Below are 25,154 nucleotides of genomic sequence, written 5' to 3'. Positions count from 1 at the left end.
ATCAGTTTCTCTACCTGCTATAGGGTTTGTAAGCGAACAGCATGGATCCTGATCAGACTGCGCGCATGCACAGGCTGGTCTGGATCCATGCTGGTCGCAAACGCATTATGTTGGTTTTGTCATGACGCGGCTCATTTATGATTTTCAAACCTCTCGTTTTTCAAAGCGAATATGTGAAACGAGGCATGAACATTATATTTGAATACAACGGCATTCAGTTACTTCTATAGTTACGAATTTTCTCATAACTTACTTACTGCTGTTACATATTTGTTGTAGTAGCATTTTAATGCCGTTTATATCACGTTTTATAATACTGCACGTTTGTAACGTCGCTTTTCATTGGATAATCGTGACGTTTATATAGTTTTATATACACGGCTACTGTCGATTTATTTAGAAATCTTACTTTTTTTCTCTAAAAAATGATGCGTGCTGTATTATAAATTCGTTAAAAAGATTGTTGACAGGATATATGGCCGTATATAAACGGCTGTTTGCAATATAACCAGCCGTTTATATAGGGCCATATAACCTGTCAACAATCTTTATAACTAATAATGTTAGAGAACTTGTCAACGTCACGATTTTGCGACGTTTTATTTATCTTATTATTAAGAATGATGAGGTTTCATATTGACTTTTTAACAACTTACTGTAAAACATACGAGGTGGGTCAATATGTAATGTAATTTCGTGAATACATTTATCAAAATAATAAATATTAACAATTTTCTATTTCAACCTTTCGAAATAATCTACAGTAATACTAAATTTCAGACATTTAATCCAATTTTTAAATGCTTCAACAAAGTCCTCCTTAGATATACTTGTACCTTTAAATAAGTTACTGAAAAATGGCCGACCCTAGTCCATTTCTATTGGTGCATCGATGTTTTTTTTAAGTCTAGGAGAGATGAAAAAGTTACACGATGGCAAGTCTAGAGAATACGCTCGGTGTTTTTAAGTGTTAAACATTTTTTCTTAACCATTCTATACACATATACATGCCGAATGCTTGGATGTGACAGAACGGCCAAAATAACGTACAACTGTCACTTTTCAAAAGCTTGGCAATGCATTGTCTGCGAACATTTTTGGTGGCCCAAATCTTATTATTACACTGGCGAGTTTGCGTAAAGCAGTAAAATCCAGTTGTGAAATTATCAGTAAAAGGTAATGTCTATTAAACACCGTAGATACTGACTGGTATGATTTGGTTATTACATATTTTGCACAGAAATCAGTTAATAAAAATGGGAATTAAAGCCCGCCTCTGTATTTTGCAGGATCATTTTACTTATTTAATACATATAGATACCTGTTATCCATGTTCAAAGACACTGAGATATTAACTATTATTTATTGATAATAACCTTCTTTCAATAAATGATGGTTAATCAATGGTTAGTTGTAAATATCAAATAAGTTGCCAATTTATTATTTACAACACAATTCGCCATCATCCACGTCCGGTGACAACACAAATAAACGCTAATGAAAATGCTGATGATCATTTACTTTTTTATTCCAAGAAGAATGACGTCTGTAAATCATGTATTGTCATTGGTAATCTTGATGTGTAAATGTATTTTTTTGGGTACATTATTATTTGTTGTATAACGGAATTTTCTGAGAAAAACAAAACAAAATGAATTAAAGGGGGTTAATACACGGCTCGTGTGTGGGAACACGTATGTAGATATATAAAGCTTGGCGTCGGATGATACATTTCAGCAAACAAGGATCCGTCTTGAAAACGGTAAGTTTTTACGAATTCAAAATAAAATCCGTGAATAATAATAAAAATGATTTATTATTTATTTATGATCTACTGATCTTTTTTTTATTTTAAAGATTTATGTGATTTAATATTAATGTTCATAGAAACATGTTATTTTTTTATTTTATTTTTTACTTTTCGTATCTGTTTTGGAGTAACTACATTGTAATGTGTTCTTTTTTAATCTGTATATTTTAGATAATTTGTATTAAAATTTTTGTTATACCAAAAAAAAAAAACAAATATATAGAGGATATTCAAGGTTTTTCTTTTTTAAAATAAATAATCGACTGGTATGAAACTAAATATTTCATGAGTGGCGGTAGCCACGAGTGAAATATGATGATTTTCACCACAAGATGAAAATAAATCGTGTTTTTATACAAAAACTTGAATTTTCTGTTTATTACATTTTTTCCTTTTTAATGAATTACAATTTGATAGACTTCCCAAAAAATGTGTTTTGGCTGAATTTAGAAGAAAGTAGTTCGGCAAGACTGCAGTGAAAATACGGAAAATATGTTTCACTGCAGTGAAAAATAAATTTCTACAGTGAAAATACGGAAAATGAAAATACGCATTTTATTTCATCAATATTTCTCAATATTTCATTTATAAGTATATCATAAATAGTTTTATTATTATAATTTTATTTAAATGTTAAAAGTTAAAGATAAAAATATTCATAAAGTTAACACTTTTTTGATGTAATTTATTTGTGATAAACAGGTCTATTAGCTTTATTTTTTTTTTAAATTTATCGAAAAAAAGGAGGTCATTTCATTAAACCATATTTTCTTTAGATAAGACGTAGTTTTGTTATCTGTAATTATATCTTGATATGTTACAGAACGGGTTATACCCGCTAATATTGCCAACCCTTTAGCATGTGCATGTTTAGAGATATATGTGTGGTTCATATAAGAACATGCTAATTTAGAAAGGGTCCTTTTTAACTAAATGTGTGACTAAATCAATAATGCAAATTTAATTATTTTATTAAATGAAAAAATAAAAGAATTTTAATGATTTATTGATGCCTAATTTTTAGAAAAAGTATCCGCTGATATAAAAAAAAATATATCAGCATTATATCAATAAATCCGTATTATTTATCTAATTGCGATTAAAAAAAAAAAACAATATAAGTTAGATGATGTTCTTATTTTACATTTTTTTCTTTTCTTTTTTTTTACAGCCAGATTTACACAATAACTCAGATTACTTAATCAGATCTAAAAGATGGAGGACGACATTTCCGTGTTCTTCAGCAACGCCACGTCGTTTTTGAACGACACCAGCAATAATACTTCTCCGACGGAGGCTCCTTTTGTTGATGAAAGACTTCAGACGGCGAAGGACGTTATGTTCACTATTCAGTACGCCCTTCTACCGCTGTTCCTCGTTACAGGGTTGTTCGGAAATTTGTTCACCATTGTAACAATGGCGTCATCCCGATTTCAGCATCTCACTTCTAGATACATCCTGATATTTCTCGCCATATCAGATACTGTTCTACTTCTGACACAGCCCTTCAATAAACTATGGGTCATCAAGATGCTAGGACAAGATGTGCGAGCACTGTCTATTGCTTCATGCAAAGCCTTCTTCGTCATTTTCCGGTCTGCTAAAATGACGTCATCATGGCTTGTTGTCTTTCTATGCTTTGAGCGCTTTGTTGCTGTTGTCTTTCCGCTTAAAGCGAAAACAATCATCAGAAAACGATTGATCCTGCCTGCCATTGCAGTCAACTACTTTGCTAATTTTGTTTACAACTCTGTATGGTCATTCTCTTCGGGTGTGGTCAACGGGATCTGTAAGCCCGACTTGCCGAGTCTGAAACACTACTATTTCGTCATCATCGGCTGCTCCTTCTACTCGTTTATCCCGACAGCACTCCTGATAGTGTTCACACCGCAAATCATTGTCAGATTAATCCGCCAGACCAAAGTGCGACGTCAGCTGTCTACTAGATCATTAACTACTAGTAAATCAAACGCCGTCAAGACGTCAAGCAATCCCGTGATGTCTCGTTCGAAACGTGATGAAGAGATGATGCGAGCAAGCATAATGGTCCTAGGAGTCATGATCGCTTACATTGTGCTGATCATCCCTATTACGACGGTACATATTTACTCCTTTACCGCAGGAGTGAGCGCTTTCGACGTCAACAGCTACGGCTTCTTCATCTATCGTGAACTTGCCCAGATGCTTGAACAGATCAACTATGCCGTAAACTTTTTCTTCTATGTCCTCTGTTCGAGTGCATTCCGTGGTAGGGTGAAGGAAATTCTGTGTTTCACAGATTGCCGCGTCTACAAACACAACCCTGACGAGCGTTCTACATCTTCTATAAAACAATCAACGGAATGTCAATAATAAACATACATACAATTTGTGTTGTGCGGTTTGCAAGAATGAAGAAATGTTGTATGACCTAAGTTTTTTAGTATTAATTCAGTATTAAGATCATGTGGGTGACAATCCCCAACAATACCTTTTGACGAACGCAGGTGCTTTGGCATAAAAGGCAACCTATATTAAACCTTCATTCGTGAAATAATCGCCAGAACCAACTTTGCATTTGAATACATGGACTCATGAATAGAACATCATATTCACAGATTTCACAAGACGTTTCGTCAGGTCCATACAGTCAAGGTCACTTTCGTTCATTTTTAGACGGCGCGGAATCAAATTTCACGTATCTAAAAAGTACCAAAAGGTAAACAAAGCCAGCCAACTTTTACTTTTCAACTTTTTACTATTCCCATCACTTAGAATAAAAATCAACAGCCTCATCATTTTACTTCTAGATAAATTAATTTGATATTTCCCGTCATCTCAGATACTGTAACCCTTCAAACATTTATTTTTTCGTCAGAGGGGTGAGCGCTTAAGACGTAAACAACTACGGTTTCCGTGGCAGGGTGAAGAAAATTTTGCGTTTCACAGATTGCCGCGTCTAAGAGCATAACCAGTACGACCGTGCATCTACAATGACGGACTGTCAATTATATATTTATGTATATTGTTATAACAAAATGTAGATAATTTGTGTTGTGTGGTAGTATTGTTTAAGTTTGCAAGAATGAAAAGATATTACTTAGTATATGACCAACACCGTTTAACCAGAATCAACTGAACCAGAACTAATCGCGCTGATGAACCAGAACTAATCGCGCTGATGAACCAGAACTAATCGCGCTTATGAACCAGAACTGACTGCGCTGATGAACCAGAACTGACTGCGCTGATGAACCAGAACTGACTGCGCTGATGAACCAGAACTAATCGCGCTGATGAACCAGAACTAATCGCGCTGATGAACCAGAACTAATCGCGCTGATGAACCAGAACAAACTGCGCTGATGAATCAGAACTAATCGCTCAGATGAACCAGAACTAATCGCGCTGATGAACCAGAACTGACTGCGGCGATGAACCAGAATGAACTGCGCCGATGAACCAGAACTAATCGCGCTGATGAAACCAGAACTGACTGCGCCGATGAACCAGAATGAACTGCGCCGATGAACCAGAACAAACTGCGCCGATGAACCAGATTTGACTGCGCCGATGAACCAGAATGAACTGCGCCGATGAACCAGAACAAACTGCGCCGATGAACCAGAATGAACTGCGCTGATGAACCAGAACAAACTGCGCCTATGAACCAGAACTGACTGCGCCGATGAACCAGAATGAACTGCGCCGATGAACCAGAACTGACTGCGTCGATGAACCAGAACTGACTGCGCCGATGAACCAGAACTGACTGCGCGATGAAACAGAATGAACTGCGCTGATGAACCAGAACAAACTGCGCCGATGAACCAGAACTGACTGCGCCGATGAACCAGAATGAACCAGAACTTTCTGCGCTGAATAACCAGAAAATGAAAAATCAAAGACACGTATCGATTGACCTTTAGTGACTGAGTATTTTACGTTGTATTGTCCAAATGCGCAAAATGTTTTAAGCAAGTTTTGACTTTTGGTATTTCTCATGCAATTTGTCGCCATGGTGACACATGTTTCTTGTAAATTATCTTATTTAGATTCTAGCATTTTCACTCAATTATTTCTTTTTTATGATCACAGTTTCTCAATGTTTAATTATTTTTAATTAACATTTCAAGTGAATTGTTGCCGGTTTAATGTTGTGTTTTGTTTAAGACAATAAAAATCGTTCAGTAATTGTTGTGTTCTATTTGACCAAGGTGAATTTGTCAATGATGATCAAATTGAGCGTGAAAAGATAACATTGAAAAATAAAAAAGTGAAAAAGAAAGAAATTTAAAAGGTAAACTATGTATTCTAATATCATCTTATACTTATATCTTACATTTCAAGTGACAAGCCAATTATACTCTCCTTAATCCCAGTAATTTAGCAAGGGTACTGGTTTAAAGACGGAAACAAGATTTCAAGATTTAAGTATGTGCTAACCAAGGAAGAAGGGCTTATCAAGGGAGTCATACAGTTTCATTTTGCGCAAATGATGCTGCCGTCACAAACGTTTGAATAAAACCGGAAAGACTGCCGCTGAGCTTGTTTATATTTGGTTTCATTATATAAACACCACCAATCTTTTATTTTAATATGTTTGAAAAAAAAAATTAAAAAAAATAAGAAAGAAAAAAGCCAACCTATAAGCCATAATATCTTTGTTTAATGATTTATAAGTTTAAAGTACATTACAATCATTCAGTAATGAACAGGATTAATATGATGATTTGTCGTGATTAAACCTCTATGTACTCTTATATACCCTTTAATCATATACTTATCTTATACTAGATTGCTTATCTTTTGAACAAATGACTACATTGGTAATGAACCTAACATGTATAAACATAGTTATCCGTCATTGGATCTTAAGACATCGGTCTGGGAAACTAATTGTTTACTTTGCAAAACAAAACTATGATATATAGAAGATAATGTAATACTAATTATCATTTTCTTCCAGTATTAGCTTACTTAGAAGCTTAATTAGAAAAAAAATCTATGAATATTATCTTTTAAGCATGTATAAGCCATTTAGATACTGCACTGAGAATTTGAGTTTTCTTTTGACATGACAGAATTGGTTTTTTTCCGAGATTTTTATACCATTTGACGGGAGGACTTTGTCAATAGCTGGAGTGCAAAACATTCAGATAATTCGTACACTTTCAAATTACATTTTTCGGGTTTTCAGTATTTTCGTTTTAAATAATATATGTATGATTATCTAAATTCATGCTTTTAGCCTTAACGTAAAGAAAGGATAATAAAAAGTATGTAAATTATATATTGAACTGAGAAAATAAAACACTAACGAAACCGAGATCTTTTACCTATATAAAACATTTTTTTTTCTATTCAAATTGTTGATTTTTCTACTAGATTGATTTTCATTTGATACTCGACTGACTTCGGCCCTTTACGACAAACTTCGGATAAGGACCTCGACCATAATAGTAAGAATACACAGATCGGATACGGTATTTTCGTTTTTACTTAAATCAAGTGGTGTTGGTAGTTTTTACTCCGGATCACGGCAGTAAGCAACATTGAATTTACCAGAGCACAGTTCAGCCATCGCATCGTTCCTGAGCAGGCTGTCAAGCAGTTCACCAGTACTAGTTGTCTCCACTTTCGCAAGGAACTGAAACTTCTGTACATACCAGAGCAGAAGTACAGTGCGAATGAACGTAGGAAATATTTCATAATCAATCACAACGAAAGTGACATGCACCGTCCGGGAATCGAACTCGGGCCGCCGTATTCAACGCCCAACGCTCTACCTATTGAGCTAACCGGACGGCCTCTTACGCTAGTCATGTAGACAAATAGTTATTTAATGCTTGGAGTTGCTCCAATACTAAAAATCCACCTTAACAAAGTACATGTAAATCTACAGTGCATTACTTATATACTTATGGTTGCAGAAACCAAAAGTACACAATATCGATTCGTTGACAGTTCTGGAATTCAATGCCGATCCGTTGACAGTTTCGGAATTCAATGTCGATCCGTTGACAGTTTCGGAATTCAATGTCGATCCGTTGACAGTTTCGGAATTGGTTATAAGTGTACATCAGTGGGCATTTTTAAATTGATAATGATTGTCAGATAATTTTACCAAAATAGACTTTATTTTCCTTTGGATATCAAATACAACAAATCTATATACATTCGTTATACATTATCAAAGATTACACCCTCTGTTTATGTTTTTAAACATCGAAAACCACGTGGTAAAACTACTTAGTCCGAGGTTATTATGAATAATAGTCGAGAAGTTCCGATTGGTTTTTGTTCAAATGTCGTCAGAAAGTTTAAATTCTATCATATGAGGAAAATAACCAGATATCTTACGGATTATCGGAGTTTTTTTTTTCTAGACTGAGATCATGAACCAGACAATAACCTTATTACATTTAGCAGCATTAGCATTAGCCATATTGCGATTAAATACCCAAACAAAAACTACGTGAGCATTATATATCCGAAGTTTATGCTGAGGTAATATACCGGGTATACAAAGTTAAACTGTGAAAAAATAAAAGAACAAGATACTGGTTTGACAAAAAATTTACACAAGTGCCACTGTGACCTTAAATTCGATAGGAGTCACAAACTTTCCACTGACATTGTCCCTCATAAGTTTCATAAAAAAAAATGTAGGCTTATTATTTCTCAATTTATTGATCTGGCAAGGACCTTGAAACGTCAATGTGACCTTGAATTTAGACCTTGTGACCTCAAAATTGATAGTGGTCGTCTAGTGGTCACGGACAATGTCTTAACGTTTGCCAATAATTGCTACCGTGACCTTAGACCTAATGCGATCAAAATCATTAAAGGTCATTAATTAACTGGTCATAACTCCTAAGTAAATATGAAGACAGTACATAAAATAGTTATCAGGTTATTTTATATAAAGGAAAATGGACAAGCGCCATTCAACAGTACGAAAGAAGATTCCTTATCATAACAGGCAAAAAAATAGTTGGGAGTTGTAATTAAATTTGTAGATTTTAAGACTATCATGATATGATACTACCCAGTCTCTTTACAGAGGTCAATAGTTGTGCTGAAGTGCACGTTCATACTTAAATAGTTACGTTTGTTCGTTTGCTTTATTAGGTTTTAAGTCAAATCGACGCTGCAAATGTCATACAGCGACTTTCCAGCTTTGCCGGTGGAGGAAGACAACAGGTGCCCCTTCGTACAATATTTTAGACAATAGCTTGCATCTGAGAAAACCAAACCCACCCTTTCCCTTTTAAAAAAAAAAAGGGTTAAACTTCCCCACGTGAAAGTCCTAAGGCCCTGAGGGATTTGAACCCAAAGAAGTTTATTTAAAATGCATAAAAAATTAACCAAAAAAGCCACCCGGTGTCCCTATGACCACTTTCTTTTTTTTATTTCCCGGGACATTTGCCCTAAAATTTTCCCGTTTTTAAGAGACTGTAAACTCTTAAATTTAAAGCATCTTTTTTCGGGAACCAAAAAAATCGATACAGATTTGATTTTCAAAAATTTTATTACATTTTTCAATTTTACCCGGTTTTTAACCCTATGGGGAGTATTGGGATGAAACAAAAAATGAAAACCATTGCTTATGTAAAAATGTTTTTCAATTCCATTTTACCTTCAAAAATTGCATATTTTTTTCATGAATGGAAAGGGGGGATATATTAGTTTGAATAAAAGTCATGTTAGTACTGTCTCTTCACTTCAGTTTATGATGTTCGTCCTCGTGCTTCACAATCAACACTGGCACGTGCGAATGGTGCACGATATAATCTCCCGTACTTCCCATAATAGTGCGTCTTATAGTTCCATGACCTCTACTTCCGGCGATGATCAACGTCACATCCTGTTGTTCTGCAGCCTTGATCAGAGACTCACCTGGTGGCCCGTTCAAACGCTCTAGAGTATGTTTTATCTGCAAATTATAAAAATTAAAATGACAATTAAATGTTATATAGCCGATCGAGGTATGTTCAAGACAAACTCGAAACTATAGCCATTCTCAATTCTTCACTGTAACAAAACCTTGTTCACTGTCATCCAACACTTGAACGTTGCGTTTCTAACTTGCGTTCAGTTTCAAATCACGTTCGGGCACATAGTCAACTTTCGATGTATCAAAACATTTATGTTATGCCTTGTTCCAACTTTTCTCATGGATGTAAGAAAGCGTGTTTTCTGTCATGATTTTATGTAATCCGTTAAGAATTGGCGGCCATCTTGGATTTATCGGCCGACCCAACTTCAGTAAAATCATATTTGCATAAATCTAAATTTTATAAATGAGGAAATTTGATATTATACTTCTGTGACCACTCTTCCTTAGAAATCAGCTTCCTACGACCATTACTAAATGAAACACACCAACTTTCGTTATTTTTCACGCTACTAATAATTATAAAATGCAAGTTTGCCAATTTTGGCAATTGTATGGAACACTTTCATTTACGTTGCAGTTGATTGTTACTTACGTTATGTTTATTTGCCAACTCGTCGATTGTACGGAACACTTTCATCACTTCCTCCTCGTGTTCTTTCATCATAGCTTGTATAACTGTTGGATTTCCCGCCATTAATGCGGTTGCTGTTGTAATATAAATATACAATATGATATATATATTTATGAGATGTTCTTTACAGTTAGTCATATTGTTTAATGAGTCTGTTTGACAGACAATCTATTTTCTAAAGTTTCTTTAAAGTCATGATTATGTAATTCTATGTGCGAATATCTTTACAACTGCTGAGTTTATGAATTGAACTTTCCTGATTCTTTAAATTTCGAACTGTCCTTTACTGTATAAAGGAATTTCATTGTCCGAAATATCTAATATGATATTTTGCCCTGAACCGCATGTGGGTATGTTTCTAAGGCAGCCTTGCAAGACGTGGATAAGTAGTCAAGTTGTGACCCACTGGAGTATTTACATAGGGGTTGGGTCGAAGGTTTGATCCCACATTCCCCAACAACAATACTGATGTGAAGCACCCCTGTTTTGGTGCCCTATAACCAACATGTAAAAATATCAGGGTCGCCTTAGGAACGAAACAACTTCTGTATTCATGCACTGCCCAGAAAATAAAAACTAACTAAATCTTCAGAGGCATCCGAAACGGACAGTAAATAAACCGAAAGAAAAAATATTGCTAAAAGGAGATATGGTTGAATTAGTCATAGAGATCGACATAATTACATTAACATACAATAATAACACACAATAAAATTATGTATAATTAAAATTAAATGCATGTGAAATTTTACTGGTTTAATTAGGTGAATTTTAAATAACATAAAATTGTGAGTCAGAACTAATATTCAAACGCAATTTATTCTGTTTTTCTCTATTTTATCAAGTGCAGATATGTAATCACACATGTGACACATTCCATAGTTATGTAACATAGTTTACAGACATTTGAAATATCATATGTAAATATGATTCATTGTAATTGTATTGAAATTTCCATGTCCTGAATTAAACACACAGGTTAATTACGTATAAATAACGTGCAAATTACTTTCGCACTTTTTGTGATTTTTTTCAAGAGACAGTGTGTAATATAGTGCTTGTGACAACGACCGCAAAACAAATAGGCTAGCGTTAAAAAAAACTTACGAGGTAAATTGACTCCATGTTCGGCACAATGAGCCATGATCACATTGTCCGTAGGCTGGTACACATTTTCGGCATACCCTGAAAAATATTTTCTACTTATAAATGATGTCATATGACTCACATAATAATCAAATTTGTATACATGTTGTATTTGTATACTTATTGGGTTTTGTATGACAACGTTATATCTGGATTTGTCTTTTGTGTAATCTGTAGACTTTTTCTTTTTATTATATATATAATTGTTCATATTTTGTCTACTGTAGGCCCTATGTATTACATCACATGCACAAATACAACCCGACAGAAAGAAAGACAGTATTTGTATACAAGTGATTTACGGTATGACGTTGCTGACGTCATGCCGTTAAGTTATGGTTGCTAATGAATTATAGTTTAGTGAAAATTTCGAGTTTATAATAACCGTACGTATCGGCAAGAATTTATAACACTAAGCATTGTCATTGTCAATGCTGTCTGAATCCTGTTGATAAACCAAATCCACACGTGAGACAATATTTTCTTACAACTTGTGTTATGCATATATTTACAGTGTCACCAGTGCATATTCCTATTGTCGTAAAACAAAAAGTAAAGGTAATTTCAATTGGGCTTTTGGGGATCGAACTAACGATAGGATAGCTTTAAAGATTTGTAACAGTCAGTCGGTATTACCATCGAACCACTGCACAGTGCCACACGCTCTAAAACAACTACACAAGTGTGACACTCGTAATTTTGATCTTATAACATGAACATTATTTTAGACATACAACGATATAGGGGCGATATCCGCGTGTATTTATATCTACACGAAGTCGGAATATAGGGTTAACGCACGTTTTTCCGTGTTATAACGTCTGCAGAGTCCCGAGGAACGGTTGGTGCCCGAGCCCGGTAGGGCGAGGGCTCCAACAGTTCCGAGGGACTCTGCAGACTTTATAACACGAAATAAACGTGCGTTGACGCTATTATAGCATAAAATTTTCAAACAGAGTCGTGATGTATAGTTTATACAAAACACAATTACATTAAATTCTTGTGCTTGGACGGTATTTATCCAATTCTATGTTTTACGTATGCGTTTCATTTTTCCGGGGCCAACAATTTGGAAAATTCTCGGAACCGAACGAAATTTTGAATTTTAATTGATTTAACAAAGTTTGGCCTTTGGAGATTTATTATCTCAAGAAAAAAAAACATTACATTACTCTACCCTCTACCCAAGACAAAATATGACCCTCAGAAATTCTTAGAATGATTTCAGATTGACGGTAGAAAAAGATCAGTGACATCAGAATCGGTTTTTCTTTTCAAGCAAACAAGTTTACAAAAAAATCAGGCACTAAGCATTATTCTCTCAAAGAAATATAAAGAGCATTTATCAGTATTAACATAAATAAAAAACATTTCTCATATTAATTTTGTGTTATCTAGTTTTGTAAGTTAATCGGAGTGTTAAACTGAATGACAGGTAGATTCTACTGCATTTGTTTACATTGACAACTGTCCGTTTCTTAGAAAGGGCGACAACCAAGATTAGCACCGATGTCTATACGCCGTTTTCCGGCATAGTTACTTGAATATGCGATTGAGGCCCTCGAATATAACAAGAGCGCGTGCCTCTTTGACAAACAGGCCAAATCGTCATTTTTTGTTTGTTTGTTTGTTTGTTTAGCCCTGTATGTATTGCGCATAGGTGAAACCGGGCTATAACAAGAGCGCGTGACTATGTTAACACATGGTTTTGGTCCCGTTATAACATGGGCAAAAGAGGGGAAAATAGCCGATTTTATGCTATAATAAGTATTATAGCATAAAATCGGCTATTATTCCCTCTTTTGCCCATGTTATAACGGGACCAAAACCATGTGTTAACATAGTCACGCGCTCTTGTTATAGCCCGGTTTCACCTATGCGCAATACATACAGGGCCCAGTAAACAAACAAACAAAAAATGACGATTTGGCCTGTTTGCCGAAGAGTCATGCGCTCTTGTTATATTGAAATTTATTGATTCGAGGGCCTCAGTCGCATATTCAAGTAACTATGCCGGAAAAACGGCGTATAGACATCGGTGCTAATTAATCTTGGTTGTCGCCCTTTCTAAGAAACGGACAGTTGTCAATGTAAACAAATACAGTAAAATCTACCTGTCATTCAGTTTAACACTCCGATTAACTTACAAAACTAGATAACACAAAATTAATATGAGAAAATGTTTTTTATTTATGTTAATGTTGATAAATGCTCTTTATATTTCTTTGAGAGAATAATGCTTAGTGCCTGATTTTTTTAATAAACTTGTTTGCTTGAAAAAAAACCCGATTCTGATGTCACTGATCTTTTTTCTACCGTCAATCTGAAATCATTCTAAGAATTTCTGAGGTCATGTTTTGTCTTCGGTAGAGGGTAGAGTAATGTAACGTGTAATGAACGTTTTTTTTCTTGAGATAATAAATCTCCAAAGGCCAAGCTTTGTTAAATCAATTAAAATTTAAAATTTCGTTCGGTTCCGAGAATTTTCCAAGTTGTTGGCCCCGGAAAAATGAAACGCATACGTAAAACATAGAATTGGATAAATACCGTCCAAGCACAAGACTTTAATGTAATTGTGTTTTATATAAACTATACATCACGAATCTGTTTGAAAATTTTATGCTATAATAGCGTCAACGCACGTTTATTTCGTGTTATAAAGTCTGCAGAGTCCCTCGGAACTGTTGGAGCCCTCGCCCTACCGGGCTCGGGCACCAACCGTTCCTCGGGACTCTGCAGACGTTATAACACGGAAAAACGTGCGTTAACCCTATATTAAATCAACTTTACCCGGCTTATGTTTTAATATGACAGACACTTTATATTACAAAGAACTTACAATAATACTTAATATTTAATTGTAATCTGTTATTTTTGACAACGAATACCGTCTTTGAAAATACAGAATTTATGTAATTGTAGAAGAAAGCCCACTGATCAGACATCGATATTACAGTATGAGTCAGTTATAGTATTGATTGTGATTGGTGATACAAATGCAATGGTGGCAAGTTCGATCTCCTCTTGACTTCTATACAAAACATTGATAGTCTTATGGTCTTTTAAAACAGCTAATACTTCGAATCGTTTTCTTGCATTAGAGTGGGTATCCAATTTCTATTTATAAAATGTAACTTATCTATATGCAGAATTCATCGTGATTATACGACCATGAACTAGATCTAAGTCATTTACAAATTATAAAATTGAGTTTCGAGATATCAGCTGATAAATTGTGCACTTTTGAGGTTAAACAATTAAAATCTTAGATTAGAAAAGTAAATCATCCATTTAGAGCACATATACATGTATGTATATTTATGTATTGTCCAGGTCAAGCAAATATAACTGGCAAGACGAACTTGTTTGGTATGAGATAAAACACAACACTTAGGTTGAATGAAATAGGGCATTTATTAAATGCCATAAATGACAAATGTTACATAATAACAAACATGACAAATGTTACATAATAACAAACATGGCATGTACATATTTGTATCGAAATAACCAAACTGGGAGGTAAAAACCGCCATAGGGCATTTATTAAATGCCATAAATGACAAATGTTACATAATAACAAACATGACAAATGTTACATAATAACAAACATGGCATGTACATATTTGTATCGAAATAACCAAACTGGGAGGTAAAAACCGCCATAATAACAAACATGGCATGTACATATTTGTATCGAAATAACCAAACTGGGAGGTAAAAACCGCCAGATTATGATAACATTGTAATGTAATTCAAATAGATTACAATCTTAACAAAAGTTATGTAAGATGACAAAGTTGAACCAAAAACCATCTACATAAATATAATAAAATGGATTGCTGATCAAAAACAATTGACCAGAAAAAATAAATATTTTCCAAATCGTGGTCGACTCGCCCAGGAAAAACCATAGTTTGGAAACCTGTGCCCTTTTATCTTGTGTCTAGTACCACTTGATGTAGGGCTCCATCCTTGGAAAATAGTTTAAAACATTCTATACATTAAAAAGTGTATAACATATGACTAGATCATAAGTATTTATGACAACAAATAGAAAAATATTTGAAAGAGATAATATAACATCGACTAGTTTTATAAATCTTTGCATGAACAATATACATAATATTATATATATATATAGTGTATCTCATGAATAGTTGCACAAATAATTGAGATAAACAATAAGTGAAAACAACTGATTCATTAAGAATAAATGAAATGGTATTTATATCAACATCAAAAATTGAAAGAGGAGGATGGAGTTGGAGGAGGTGGATTTTAGTAAACAGAAAGGCGAGAATCATTCCTCGCCAAAATTATTTCTTTGTGATAGATCTAATGTAATCATTGGTTAATTAACATCACATGATTTAAGTCTTGATATCGATTGGCTAAGACATACTTGGCTAAAACCTGACCCGTAACGGCTAAAAACCTGACCCGCAATATTCTGTACCGTAATGAGTATAGGGACAGAACAATGACATAAATTATTTTATGTGGGCATAAAATCTATTTTATGTATTGTCCAGGTCAAGCAAATATAACTGGCAAGACGAACTTGTTTGGTATGAGATAAAACACAACACTTAGGTTGAATGAAATAGGGCATTTATTAAATGCCATAAATGACAAATGTTACATAATAACAAACATGACAAATGTTACATAATAACAAACATGGCATGTACATATTTGTATCGAAATAACCAAACTGGGAGGTAAAAACCGCCACAAAGGGAACCTTCCGCCACCCAGGGAGACTTGACTAGGGATGAGCTTGACCTGTAATAAGGATTGAAACAGAGGGGCTAAATTTGCCGAAGTTACCATTAATTTAATCAAGTCATGTTAGGACAAAAATGTTACGACAAATCATATATCTAATGACAATATTATAATATGTGTAGAATTAATGTCTAACATTTAAATGGATCCTGACTTGTTCTTTAAATATATGTGGACTGCAGCCTTAAACTGTCAGGCACATTACAGGATATGCTATTGTAAACCAGCAACTGAGTTAATAGACCAAATAATTAGCTGTGAAAATACTTATAAATTACATTAATATATGTATTATTGAGACATCTGACAGTATGCATTATCCGGACTGTTTCAACGTCTAAACTGATTGTAACAAATAGAGGTATGAATCAAATTTATAGTTTCAAACTATGTGTAATGGAAAATTGTTACAAGATATACTAGTCATCAATGACAATGAAACTAGAAAAAATTCTTTTTTTAAATTAGAAATTAGGAATGGATTATTATTGTATAAGCAACCAGATATCCTTCAATGGTGAACAGCAAAATTGCATGGCCATGGCTTCCAAGTTGCAGTCATCAAACTTAGCACAGGCCCTAGCCTATGAAACTAGTTCATGAAGTGAAAAAATATACAAAAATTTAGTTAAATATATAGTAGTATGAATTTAAAACTGAATTTGGGCTAGTAGATTGTAAATTAAAATTTTAAATGCATAGACTGGAGTATGTCAACAGTGCGTGGCACCTTAGACATTTAAACATACACATCTCCTATGTAAGGTATGTGACATTGAATTTCAGTTAGTATCTTCAATTTGCGTAAGACCTAGCGGATATGCCAATTCTTTCGAATCATTTATTCGTTAAACCTTTAAAATGCATTAAACCAAAATAGATGTAAATGTCAATTTGTTCGCTATACATTTTTCCAATTATCAGTTAAGACCTAATGTAGAATTGAAATCAAAATTGTAAAATATCTAATTAAACCTTATTTATGCATTTGACCTAAATACATGTGAGTCTGACGTGTCTAATGTTAATTTGTTCATTATATGATTGTTGCATGAAAAATATAAATTAATGTATTAAGTAAGGATAAATAGAAAAAGTTTCTATACAAGACTAGACTCTTCCAAACAAGACCTTTGAACAAGATGTGAATGTAACATTTCTACAATAATACATAAAACCTTCAGTACAAATGTACTTATAACATTTACATAAATCCATTCAACTAGTGATATTAATATCATGCAGTAGCATGAACTCAATCTGAAATTATATGTATGATTAATTAAGAAACCTGCAGCCTTGTACTGTCAGATTTATAAAACCTTTATGAAGCCAAATTGTGCATATCTGCCACAAAGATATACATGAATAGGAATACCGTCATACACATTATTATGGCACGAAAGAAATAAACTTCAGCCTTGCACCGTCAGCAAGGAGAAAACTGCAGCCTTGAACTGTCAGTTATTTGAAAGATTGTAATGACACTCAGTTTGCAGTAATTCACTGTCTTTTTTATAATATCTAAAGAACTGCTGCCTTATATACCGACAGATCATAAATTACCAAAATAAAAGTGGAAAACTGTAACCTACAGTATGTATAACGTACTGCAGCCTTTAACTGTCAGTAATTTAAAAGATTGTAATGGCACTCAGTTTGCTGAAATTCACTGCCTTTTCTATATATAAAGATCTGCTGCCTTATACCGACAGATCTTAAATTACGAAAAATTAAAGTGTAAAACTGTAACCTAGATTAATTAAAAACTTATGTATTTAAGACATGATGTGGAAATCTCCCGCGGCCTTTTATAAAGGCTGTCGTTCCTGACTAGATATTGGACATTTTCTTGCGCGGGCTAGTAGGGTTCCATACATGATTAATTTGAAAAAGAACTTCTGGCATGATGTAACAATGTATCTATGTACAATTAAAATCCAATTTCATATCAAATTAAAGCATCAGCCGTGCTGAGATAAAATAAACTAAGCCAAGCTGACAAGACAGTACATAATTTGAGACTTGAAAACAAATTGCAAAGCATTTAAACTAAGCAATGCACACTATTAAAAATTTATGAATGAAGGCAAATCGCGTCAACTAAGCAATGCCTAATACAGCAATGATATGCTGAAATAATAGCAAGGCGTGTAAACTAAGCCAAGCTGACCAGTACAGACAAACAAATGGCAAAGCGTGTCAACTAAGCAATGCCTAATACAGCAAGGGTATGCTGAAATAATAGCAAGGCGTGTAAACTAAGCCAAGCCGACCAGTACAGACAAACAAATGGCAAAGCGTGTCAACTAAGCAATGCCTAATACAGCAATGGTATGCTGAAATAATAGCAAGGCGTGTAAACTAAGCCAAGCTGACCAGTACAGACAAACAAATGGCAAAGCGTGTCAACTAAGCAATGCCTAATACAGCAATGATATGCTGAAATAATAGCAAGGCGTGTAAACTAAGCCAAGCTGACAAGTACAGACAAACAAATGGCAAAGCGTGTAAACTAAGCAATGCCTAATACAGCAATGGTATGCTGAAATAATAGCAAGGCGTGTAAACTAAGCCAAGCTGACCAGTACAGACAAACAAATGGCAAAGCGTGTCAACTAAGCAATGCCTAATACAGCAATGATAAGCTGAAATAATAGCAAGGCGTGTAAACTAAGCCAAGCTGACAAGTACAGACAAACAAATGGCAAAGCGTGTAAACTAAGCAATGCATAGTACAATAATGGTATGTTGAAAGAATAGCAAGGCGTGTAACTAAACCAAGATGACAAGACAAGTACAGAATCTATTTCTGGTTTATAAAAGGTGTAATTATTAGCTCAGCAATCTGAATACCATTACTTCTTATGTTATTTCAACTGTCTTGGGCAATAAATATGAATTTCCTTGAAGCTGTGTAAAACATGTATGCCAACATCAGTTTATTAATTATCTGACTCAACCTTGAAAACTATGAAACATGTAATGAAAGGCTGCTAATGTACTGATGAAAGCATTGTCTTAGGTCCCAGGTCCGCTTGCACTATTAATTCTACGATAATGATTGCTCCCTCGACTAGTCTTGGCTTTTGCAGGATTTACTGGACATTCTTGGTATTTGGCTTTTCCTTGTTGTGGACCTGAATAACAGGTGTAAGGAGAATTTGTGGCCGTTTCATCTGAAAAATATGAATTATTTTGTCATTAAGGTAGACTAAATGTATGAAATGTAATTGATTATTAAATTAATTCTGATAGGATAATTATGAGTGAACTATAAACTAAATCACACTCGCACTGACTGTAAACTAAACCATGTGTGAATAAATAATTGTGAACTGTAAATTAAATCACGCAGACATGGGCTTTAAACTAAACCATGTACAATAGGATATGTGTGAACTGTAAACTAAAGCACACTCACATGGACTGTAAACTAAACCATGTGTAAATAGGCGTGAACTGTAAACTAAATCACGCAGACATGGACTTTAAACTAAGCCATGTATAATATGATAAGTGTGAACTGTAAACTAAATCACACTCACATGGACTGTAAACTAACCATGTGTAGAAATTAGGCGTGAACTGTAAACTAAATCACGCAGACATTGTCTATAAACTTAAGCAATGTATAATTGGATATGCGAGAACTCTAAACTCAATCACACTCACCAGGAGTGTAAACTAAACCATGTGTAGAAAATATGCGTGTAAACTAAACCATGTGTATCATCGGTAAACTAAATCACTAAGACATGGTCTATAACCGGAGCCATGTATCATGGGATGTGTGCGAATTGTAAACAAAATCACACTTACATGTACATGTATCATAAAACTATGTGTGAACTGTAAACGTTATCAAGCAGACATGGATTATAAACCAAGTCATTTATCATACGATGCGTATAATTATAAACAAAATCACACTCACATGGATCGTCAACTATATTGTGTTGAAAATGTGTACTAAATGTTAACTAAGTCCCGCAGACATAAAACTATATATTAAGCCATGTATACTAGAATATGTATAAATGCAACTAACACGGACTGTAAACTAACCTTGTGTTGTAATCGTGTTTAAACTGTTGTAAAACCAGTCATAGAATTTAACACTGGTCCTAGGCCAGTGAAAATTAGTTCAGGTCAGTGTAAATTTAAAGAAAATTTGATTAAGTGTATAGTAGAATAAATTCAAAATTAGAATTCAGAACAGTAATTTTGAATCTTAAATTCAATGACTGAAAAAACAAAACAAAACAGTGAAACATGAATGTATGGAAATTATAAACTAAATCACACTTACTGTATTTAGTTGGAGTCAAAAAAAAAAAAAAAATGTAAAATTAAAAAGAAATAAGGCTAAATCGCTCCAATCTGGACTGTTACTTAACATGTTGCTAAATAATACTGCTATGATGATGTGAGTGTGTACAAATGTATAGTAGACTAGCAGAAAATCAACATTTACTATTATCTACTCTAATTAGAAGTTTGTGTGAACTGTAAATGAATTGGAAATAAGTGATAACTAACATGACTAATATAGAATTTCAATTATGTGTCCAGGAAAAATTATGTCTGATTACTACTGCATTCTTGTACATTATCATTAGGAGAATAATTGATGACCAACAACAAACCCGGCAATGAATAACCTTATATATTATAAATATAAAGAAATTTACTCACTGATAAATTCATTAAGTAGATCTACTTCGAGTCATAATCAAAGCTTATTATATTAATTTGTTAAGACAAAGCAACAAACCTAGACTTCATCTGTTCATAGTTTGTATAACAGGGCAGGCAGACAATGCAGTAAAATACTGACTTTAGTACAATATAACTTAAAGACATAGTAAACAAAATACTTATCTTTTGAAATTGTCTGACAAATGAAATGCTTCGGGGCGGCGACCAAGCTGCTGTTCTTATCTCATTGAGGAGACGTAGCTGATCAGAGTAAACAGGTGGCATCCATCTGGTGTAAACAGGTAAATGTTGTTTAGACATGTCAACCATGAACCATTTATTCGCCATAAGTATGATCGTTTATGTTTGTTTTGGCATCTGTACAAAACTTGAACTGTTGAACAATGGTAACTTTCAGGACTCGTAAATAGTATGGTATCTACGAAATAATCGTTCTGTCTAAATTCCCGAGTCTCAAATGAGGTGAAATTTAATAACGAATGTAGAAATGTTCATTTGATAATAAATTGTATCCTGTTACGATATCCTGCCCGTGTTGCCGTGAAATGAATTGCCATTTTCGTCACGAAATTGAATATGAAACGGGGGACACCGTCCCTAAAATTCGCTCCCAGCAGATTAATAAGATAACTGTTCATAGTAATACGTAATTAGTTCACTTTAAATAAAGCTTATGACTTCAAAAATAGATAAATTTTAGTAAACAGAAAGGCGAGAATCATTCCTCGCCAAAATTATTTCTTTGTGATAGATCTAATGTAATCATTGGTTAATTAACATCACATGATTTAAGTCTTGATATCGATTGGCTAAGACATACTTGGCTAAAACCTGACCCGTAACGGCTAAAAACCTGACCCGCAATATTCTGTACCGTAATGAGTATAGGGACAGAACAATGACATAAATTATTTTATGTGGGCATAAAATCTATTAAATATGCAATATATACATGACTAGGATGTGCCCTTGATAATGAAATTTTGGCATTAATTGACAAGGTGCGTCAAAAAAACAGTTTTACTTTCAATGTTGTTCGGTGTTACCCTACTTGCACCATGAGCTGTATAGTAGAGAATCAGACGTTCACTGAGTTGTCTGTTACTATTATGCTCCTCATTTGATTAGTAGGCCTACTTATCTAGACAGATGAGTGTTATGCCACACTTATTGACCGTTGCTCAAAAGGACTTTAATAACAATACATGTACATGTATAATTATGATAACTGGTCGGTTGGCGTTAATAAGTTAGTCTATTTGTGTCTTAATGTAGACATGTCGAGTGTGTGGCGTGTTCAAGGGTTAACAATGTGTCAGACCAAAAAACCATTTTCTACTGATTTATACTGTACTGTTTATATTAATATAAAATAGCAGAGTAACGTCTTAACCGATTTAGTTTCTTTGTCACGTGAAGTTTTCTTTTGGCCATGAACGGAATCGGTATATATAGATGAATATGAATAAGTCTACTACTAGGCCTAGTACTACCAGTTTCAATTTTAATATTTGTAACTTTCAAGCACAGGAGCCCCTTTGCTATTATGGCCCCTTTTAAGAATAGGGCACTACACAGGCCTAGAACAGTGAGCAATCGCGGTAAATTGAAGTCTTTTATTTGTTATGATTGCCCGGACATAAAATGCTATTTATTTTTCAGCAGTCGATCAGTTAAGACACTCACTACCTTCCAGTTACCTTCAGACTTAGCAGCTGGTTTTGGTCTAAAGTTGACATGTTTAGATCACAGATACTTGGGGTTTGGAGCTCAAAACGCCTTTAAAATCCAAATAAAATGCATATTTGTCAATCCCAGGACATGTACTGATCATATATATCAAAAAAACTTAATATATGCCGTTTTGAAAAAAAAAATCATATTTCAACAACTATTATTATAGATGTTGAAATATGATTTTTTTTCAAAACGGCTTATATTAAGTTTTTTTGATATATATGATCAGTACATGTGCTGGGATTGACAAATATGCATTTTATTTGGATTTTAAAGGCGTTTTGAGCTCCAAACCCCAAGTGTCTGTGGTTTAGATCTAGTTGTTTTCCCACTTGAATATTTAAAGCTTTTAAAATACCATCTTAAACACTGTTAAAGAATACTGTACTGTAGAAATATTTATGAAATAGGCCTATTAATATAGATTCTATATTTCTACATGTAGCCATTGTAGGCATAGATTTACTTACATTCAAATGCATATATAGCATGTTTGCTCCCATCCATGGCTATCATAACATTCCTCTTCTCTTCTGTTTGTTTCTGTGTATCCGACTCCGCCATTATTTAATTTTAAGTCCCCTCTTTGCAGACGACAAAAATTCTTTAGATTTTACACGATTGATTTTCACAACACGTTTTTTTTCACAATGCACCTTATATGTATATCTAAGGTCCTTACATTTACATCACATGATGGAGTTTGAACTTATGATAACACATGTATACGATCAATGTTTTCCCGTCATACATGATATAGATAATAAAATTGACTACGTGTCAGCCGGCGTTGTTATTTTAAACCAGTTGGTTTAATGTATTATTTATAGTTCAAGGCCAAAACGTTATGTACCGTATTCGATTGTACATGTAAACTACATGTAAATATTCTTTTCTATAATATTGAACTGTTTACTTTTGCTGTATTTCGTTTTGGTAATGTAAGGCCAACAAAAGTTTATTTGTAGATCTAACTATAACTCCTATTTGTTTAAAATTTAAACTTTGTGAACACTTTTGAAATCGATAAATTTCCTTTTACAAGTTTTTAGTCTTTTTATGTGTAATCATGCAGTTATTATCATGTTTATTATTTTACTCTTTGGTTTGAATGTAGCTCGGACGAAAAATAGCGAAGCAAATATTGATGTTCCAGAAATGTTTTATTTCCGTCAAAACCAATTACACCAGCGTATCTGAATTAATTAACATAATACATTGTTACAATAATAAAAATCTCAATTTCAACAAGGTGACATGTATGTATAAATTTTGAAAGAAAGGTTAATAACATTTTTCTTACATTCATGTGGTCTCTTAAACTAAAATTGAAAAAAAAATCACAACAGATTCAATAATAATAATAATAATATTTATCACACACCCGTGCCGATTTTGCGACTCCGTAAATATGGTATTGCACGGCCGTGCATATATTTTGACGTGACGTCATTAGCGTTATAGACAAACTTAATGTAAAGACGCGCTAAATGTTAGCGTTGTGAACTATAGCCGCGTCAAAGAAAAATGACTCTTATTTCACTTTAAACGGTCTGTAATTTGGGTATGTGATAAATAGAATATTAAATTCGTGTAAGTTCATTACTGAATTTATTGCACTCGTTGAATAAAATAAAATTATGCTCGCCAGAGGCTCGCATAATATAATTTTTATTCAACGAGTGCAATAAATTCAGTAATGAACTTACACTCATTAAATATCCTCTATAAAACGCTATTTGATAATTTCGGGCAAATGTAACCTATTAAAATGAGCATCTTCTGATAATAATTTGAATCAACTGTTGAGAACGACTTTCTTTCTTATTCCTTAACATTAATCGAATGCTTGCAAAAATGTTTGCATTATGCAACATCGGCGTTCGTGCCCCGAGTCAGTACCGAGAGGGGTGACTTGCGGAATGAGAAGAGTTTTTAATTTTTAGTTTCTGTCTCCGGCATCTCAATAGGATAGTTTGGTGCCGAAATGTCTAACTTAATGTGCATCAATATTTTACTATTCCGTCACCGTTACCATTTAACCTAAACAAGAGAGTCATTATGGTACTGGATCGGTCACCTGAGATTAAGATTAAGAAAAGGTAAACCCTGCAATGAAGTCACATTGAGTTTGTCATCTTTTTCTTTAAGATATAAAATAAAATATATATTTAAAAATATATTAAGATGCATGCTACGAAATGTTTCATGACAAATATCTAAGTTTTTAACATTGTGATTTTAGAAACGAATACTTTATTAATTAAAAGTCTATGCAAACTTAGTTACCTCCAGTGTGGGCCAGTTTGATTTATAAAACTTTTGTAGAGAACTACATGGTCATGCTTCATGCAAAATATCTAAGCTCTAGGCAGAAGAATATTTGAAGGCATCTTTACTTACAAAACGATGTAAACTAAGCTACCTCCGGGGTG

At 33.9% G+C, this 25,154-nt stretch overlaps 2 protein-coding genes across 2 annotated transcripts; one reads left to right on the top strand and one right to left on the bottom strand.

Moving 5' to 3' along the window:
* The first annotated feature begins 2,986 nt into the window (after positions 1-2,986).
* Positions 2,987-5,487, top strand: LOC132724102 (C-C chemokine receptor type 6-like). The gene has a single exon (XM_060708915.1). The coding sequence runs from the start codon at positions 3,026-3,028 to the stop codon at positions 4,160-4,162; it is 1,137 nt and encodes a 378-aa protein (XP_060564898.1). The 5' UTR covers positions 2,987-3,025; the 3' UTR covers positions 4,163-5,487.
* Positions 5,488-9,468: 3,981 nt separating this feature from the next.
* LOC132724095 (universal stress protein Slr1101-like) lies at positions 9,469-23,483 on the bottom strand. Its single transcript, XM_060708906.1, has 4 exons — positions 23,190-23,483; positions 11,431-11,508; positions 10,285-10,397; positions 9,469-9,728 (listed from the first exon to the last, which is right to left on the bottom strand). Exons 1-4 carry the CDS (start codon positions 23,281-23,283, stop codon positions 9,513-9,515), a joined length of 501 nt encoding a protein of 166 aa, XP_060564889.1. The 5' UTR covers positions 23,284-23,483; the 3' UTR covers positions 9,469-9,512.
* Between the last annotated feature and the right edge of the window lie 1,671 nt (positions 23,484-25,154).

The sequence above is a fragment of the Ruditapes philippinarum genome, unplaced genomic scaffold (genome assembly GCF_026571515.1).
Source record: "Ruditapes philippinarum isolate M1 unplaced genomic scaffold, ASM2657151v2 ctg5696_1_1_1_1, whole genome shotgun sequence".
In the NCBI taxonomy this organism is placed as follows: Eukaryota; Metazoa; Mollusca; class Bivalvia; order Venerida; family Veneridae; genus Ruditapes; species Ruditapes philippinarum.
The sequence above is the reverse complement of the archived record's forward strand: the minus strand, read 5'-3'. Positions and strand labels throughout refer to the sequence as shown.